The sequence below is a fragment of the Microtus ochrogaster genome, unplaced genomic scaffold, assembly GCF_000317375.1.
Source record: "Microtus ochrogaster isolate Prairie Vole_2 unplaced genomic scaffold, MicOch1.0 UNK32, whole genome shotgun sequence".
NCBI lineage: Eukaryota > Metazoa > Chordata > Mammalia > Rodentia > Cricetidae > Microtus > Microtus ochrogaster.
The window spans coordinates 3,010,458-3,016,308 of record NW_004949130.1 but is presented as its reverse complement, the minus strand read 5'-3'; the positions used below and the strand labels follow the sequence as shown (position 1 = coordinate 3,016,308).

The 5,851-nt window shown below is 47.1% G+C and overlaps 1 protein-coding gene across 1 annotated transcript in view; it reads right to left on the bottom strand.

Moving 5' to 3' along the window:
- Gpatch1 (G-patch domain containing 1) overlaps nucleotides 1-5,851 on the bottom strand; it is a 44,654-nt gene that overhangs the window by 31,865 nt on the left and 6,938 nt on the right. Inside the window, exons 2-4 of the mRNA XM_005368420.3 lie at nucleotides 2,761-2,895; nucleotides 1,482-1,567; nucleotides 384-544 (exon numbers count right to left, since the gene is read on the bottom strand). Coding sequence (XP_005368477.1) covers nucleotides 384-544; nucleotides 1,482-1,567; nucleotides 2,761-2,895 — 382 coding nt within the window. The remainder of the gene's footprint in view (nucleotides 1-383; nucleotides 545-1,481; nucleotides 1,568-2,760; nucleotides 2,896-5,851) is intronic.

Sequence of the window (5,851 nt, the reverse complement as noted above, 5' to 3'; positions counted from 1 at the left end):
TCAAGCTGAGGGTGAGGAGAAAGGAAGATAAGGAGAGGAGGGGATGGGAGGTGGGGAGGGAGTAAGAGTAGAAAGGGGGAGGGGAGAAGATGGGGAAGGACGGGAAGGTACAAGAAGGGTTGAACCCACAAGGCCTGTGAGGAAGGTGGGGAAGGGAAGCCACCCCAGCTCCTAACAGCCTTCCAGCTAGGAACCCAGCGGCTGGCTGGTAGCTGGAGCTCTAGGAGATTGTACTGCAGTGATCACGGGAGACATTCTGTGTGAAGCCCCTTCTTCACTTAGACTCCCAGGCAGACAGCATCTGCACCTGTAGCTGAGCTAGCCCTGAGATAGATCACCACATGTGTGCAAAGCACCGACGCCCGGAATGAAACTCTTCTCACTTTGCCGGTGTGATGAGATCATCGAGCAGCGTGGCTCCAGGAATAGGGGCAGCAGTGGCTGCCAGTTGCCTGGCTTTCTCCCGTATTCTGTCTTTGGTTTTGGAAGCAAAATCATCTGTGGTAACGATTGCTTTAGGTGCTATCCCGAATTCACTAAGATCCTCCAAAGAAGAAAAGAAAACAGAATTAGTTCATTTACACACATGCAACAAATGCACTTGTACTAACACACACACATACAAAACAACAACAAAAACAACAAAGTTTTAAAGAGATTACTTTACTATAGATATGCAAGAGAGAGAGAGAGAGAGAGAGAGAGAGAGAGAGAACTCTGGGTACTGGAGAGAAGATTCAATGGTTCAGAGCACTGGCTGTTCTTCGAGAGGATCTGGGTTTGATCCCAGCACCCATATAGTAACTGACAGTTACTATATGTAACTGTAATTGTAGTCCCATGTAATCCAATGACCTACTGATGTGCATACATACACGCAGACAAAACACCTATATGCATTAAATAAACAATAAAAACTTCAAGAGATGAGAGAGAGAAGTCAGATATGGTAGCAATTGTCTGTGATCCTACAGGGGAAGCTGAAGCAGGAGGAGGGTTGCAAGTTCAGAGCCAACCTAAGCTACATAGCAAGACTCAGTTGTTCTGTTTTGAAAGGCCTCCTTTTCCCCCTGGTAGCGTACAGCTAACTGTTTTATCATAGTTGACTGTGCTCAGGGTTGAATCCATGCCTAGGTTTTAAGGTCACAGGAGTTTGATTTACCCTAGCTCTCAGTTCCATAAACCATGGGAGGCTTCAGGGTGACTGTGAAAAGCCACAGGCTCAGCACCATGGATGCTGTAAGGGCAACTGGAGATTTTAAGGACATTTGCCAGTATATGACATTCCTGACTTCGGAGACTTTCCCGCTGCCCCCAGCACGACACGACTTGAGTGATGGAGAAGTCACTGGTGCAGAGGACATTGCACCGCAAACATCTACAAGCGAAAGCCTCAGGATGAGCAGGAAAGCTTCTGCTGCACTTTCTGGGCAGAGGGAAGGTGCCACAACCAAGGACACTCGTGTCCTTGCCTGACCCACCTCTTCATCCATAAAATCTTCAGGTCCAAGAACAGACCTGTCTGCCCTGTTCTGTCTTGAAGACACGAAGGTAGAAGGTGTCCATCCTGGAAGGAAAGGAATTCTGACCGTTACGATCCTAGACAGTATTTCGTAGGCTGTTTGTTTGCTTTTGTTTATTAAGATGGAGTCTGGCTAGCCAGGAGCTCACTCGGTAGACCAGACTAGCCTCAAGTTTGTGGTGTTCCTCTTACATGACAGTATGGGGACTAGATATGCAGCTCAGGGATGGAATGCCTGTTTTACCCTGCAGCGAGGTCCTGGGTTCTATCCCCAGTACCTAAATAAGGAATCATTCAGTTAACTGGGTGGTGGCACAGGCCTTTAATCCCAGCACTTGGGAGGCAGAGACAGGTGGATCTCTGTGAGTTTGAGGTCAGCCTGGTCTACAAAGGGTTTTCCAGGACAGCCAGGACTACACAGAGGAACCCTGTCTCAAAAAATCAAAAAATAAATAAATGGAAAAAAAAATCATTCAAGTTAACTTGGTGGTGGAAAACACCTATAATCTCAGCACTCAGGAGGCAGAGCAAGTGGATCTCTGTGAGTTTAAGACCAGCCTGGTCTACATAGCAAGATCTGGGTTAACCTGCTCGATATAGTGAAACCCTGTCTCAAAAGAGAGAGAGAGAGGGAGGAAGGGAAGGAAAGGGAAGGGAAGGGGAGGGGAGAATACATAATTGATTAGACTATCTAGTGTGACATTTTAATTTCTTTTTCTCCAGGTTATGAGCAGGCAGTAGCCTGTGTGTTACAGTCCTGTGGCAGGTGGTTCCTGGGTAGTTCTGATGTTACTGAGGCTCCTTAACCTCTATGACCCCGGTTGCCTCATCTGCAAAATCCCTGTGACACCAGTCCTTAGTCACCGAGTCAGAGGCAGCCGTGAGTAGCTGAGAGTCTGCCTGAAGGCACTTATGGCAAAGTCAGAAGAAACAGAAGTCACTATCTGGTTTTATCACCTGCTGGAATCTCCCCATTTTCCATAATGTAGAAGGAAAGCTCTTCACTTCCAACAGCACCCCAGATGTTCACAGAACATTTCTGTGTTCTATGGTGTGTGCACCAGAATACTTAAACAACTTTATTTTGTAAAGCCAGGAGGGGATCTGGACATGGTAGGCCATGCCTGTCACCCAGAACATGGGAGGCAGCCTGAGCTACCCAAAGCAAACCTCGGAGTGGGAACCTTGAGCCCTAGCAATCATGCCTGAGTGGTCCTCTGGCGTCTGTAGCACCGTACCTTCTTTAGAGCCAACAGTATTGAAGTATCCTGCGGAGAAGCCGCCACTAAAGGCGCCGTGAAAGCGTTTATACCTTCCTTTCTCATCCCTGACAGTCTGGTCCTGAAGAGGAACGGGTTTCTTTGGTCTTTCACCTGGAAAACAAATAATGAAAAAAGAGAGGAGGCTATACTGAAGTTAGAGAGAATTTAGGGAAAAATGTCACTTCTTAGACATAATGAATTGCTGCTCACTTATAACTCCATGTATTACCATTTATATGAAGTTGCTCTTTCTAGACTTTATTAGCTTGTAGTCTATAAAATAAACTATTCTCTTAAGAAATATGTTGCAGCAAGAATGTCCAAGTTGAGAGCTGGGAAGATGGCTCAGGGGAAGAGCACTGGCTGCTCTTGCATAGGACCTAAGTTCAATTCCCAGCACCCACATGGCAGCTCCTAACCATCAGTAATTCCAGTTTCAGGGGATTTATTTAATGCCCTCTTCTGGCCTCCGTGGCACCAGGTATATGCATAGTATATATACATACACACAGGCAAACCTTCATAAAATAAATAAATCTAAATTTTAAAAAAAAAGATGCATGTCCCAGCCTGGAGACGGCTTATGGGCAGGGGGCTGCCGTACAAGCCTGAGAACCCCAGCTCAGGTCGCATTCCCAGAAATCACTGTGGTGGTTGGAATGAGAAATGTCCCCCACAGGCTCATGTATTTTAATATCTGGTTCCTAGATGGTAGCGGTGTTTGTAAAGGTTTTGGCATCTTTAAGAGGTATGGCCTTGCCAAGCATAGTGGTGCATGCCTTTAATCCAGCACAAGGGAGGCAGAGGCAGGTGGATCTCTGTGAGTTCAGTGCCAGCCTGGTCTACAGAGTGAGATCTAGGACAGTCAGAGCTAAACAAGGAAACCTGGTCTTTGGGATGGGGTGGGGGAGAGGAGGAGGTTGTGGTGGAGGTAGTGGTAGCAGTGGTGTGCCCTTGTGCCCCCGCTGGATGGACATCACTGGGGGCAGGCTTTGAAAGTTTATAATCTCCCCCCACTTCCTGCTCACTCCCCCAGCTGTGCTTGCTGTTGAGTTGGCTCTCGGCTTCAGGCTTTAGCGGTCTGCTTCCATGCCTCCCTGCCATTATGGACCCTTTCTCTAGAACCCTAAACCCAAATAAGCCCTTCTAGAAGTTGTTTTGGGTCATGGTTCATCACAGCAACAGATGGGCGGCTAATGCACCCACACAAAGTCAGATGTGCTGTCCCATGTGTGCAATCCCAGCATTCCTCTGCATGCAGGAGGATCCCTGGAAGTCCACGGCCTGGTGCGCACAGGAGCCCCAAACAAGGAAAGCCTGTCTCACAAGGTGGAGGGCCAAGACCTACGCCTGAGGTTATCCTGTCCACCACACTCATGCCAGGGAACACATGTGCTCACACATATAAACATGTACACACACAGCACACCAAAGATAAAAACGTTCTGCTTCTCCTACTAAATTTCATTACAAAATCCAAATTCAGGCTGGAGAGATGGCTCAGTGGGTAGCGTTTGCTGTGCAGGGCCCAGTGCCAGTGTAACAGACAAGGTGGACATCTATAAGCCAGCACTGAGGAGGCAGAGATGGAGTGGAGAGCCACAGAGGGGGTGAGATGCTGGAGCGGCACATGACACAAAGAGCTTTTTGACAGTAGGAGCACTGTTTGGGGCCCAGGGCCTCCTGCATGCTAAGCATGTATTTTACGGAGATATACCCCCGATCCTGAAAAGGAACACTTCTGTGCCTTTTCTGGAACACCATCTCTGACTCTAGAACATTCTCTCCAGTTCCTACCCTTTCCCTCTAATCTTAGGAGTTTCCTTCACATCTGCAAATCTCCACTTAGTCATGAATGTGCTCTTTTTAAATTGATGTGTGTGTGTGTGTGTGTGTGTGTGCCTGTGTGCACACATGCTATGGACTGTATGCCTGTGTGCACACTTGCTGTGATGTGGATGTGTCTATGGATGCACACTTGCCATGGAGTGTGTGTGTGCTGTGAAGTATGTGTGCCTGCATGTCACATATGCCATGGAGTATGATTCTGCTTGTGTGTGCACAGGCCATGGAGTGTGTGTGGAGGTCACGGCAACTTTCTGTTTTTGCTGTTTTGTTTTTCAAGACAGGGTTTCTCTGTGTAGTCCTGGTCGTCTTGGAACTCAGTAGACCAGGCTGGCCTTGAACTCAGAGATCTGCCTGCCTCGCTCCCATAAGGATGTAAGGATGAAAGGTATACACCACCATGCCTGGCAGAGGACAACTTTTAAATGTCAATTTTCTCATTCTACCATGTGGGCAAAAGTGCCTTAGACTTCAAGTTTTAGGTGTTATGACACAAACTGCTGCCTATAACTCCAAAGTTCTGAATTTATTTAAAATGTAAAAGGAATCCAGCTGTGATGGCATGTACCTGTAGTCCACAAATATTTGGAACAGGAAGCAGGTTTGTGGTCAGTTAAGGGCATGGTCACAATGTCCCACACTCTCAGAAGCTAGCTTCACCCTTCCTCCAGCACCAAGAGTGCTGGACTTCAGTCAGCTAAACCGCTCGATGCCTTAGCTGCCCAGCTTTAAAATGTGAATGCCACTAGTACTTGGGCACAGGAGCAGGCCTGTAATCCACGTACTGCTGAAGTAAGACAGAGCACTCTGTGCTAGAGAATGTCACAGAAACTGGTAACTATTTCAAAGACATGTATGAAATTAGATACTGCTTGTGAGGGGCTCAGCAGGAAGGACACCCAGGAAGGACTTTTAAAATGCTGGCTAGCATTGCTATTGCTGTCTTGCTATTAGCATTTGTATCATGAGTGCAGTATTGCCAAAGGCTTGGTATATCCATGACTTAAGTAAAATAGCTCTGACTGTCTTAGAACTCTTTCTCGTAGACCAGGCTGTCCTCAAACTCACAGAAGTCTATCTGCCTCTGCTTCTTAAATTCTGGGATAAAAGGCGTGCCCTACCACGGCCTAGCCAGTTCTTACTTTTTAACAAACAAACCAGTAGTTATTAATTAATTAAGATTAATTAATTAAAAAGCCAGGTATAGCCTGGTGGTGGTGGT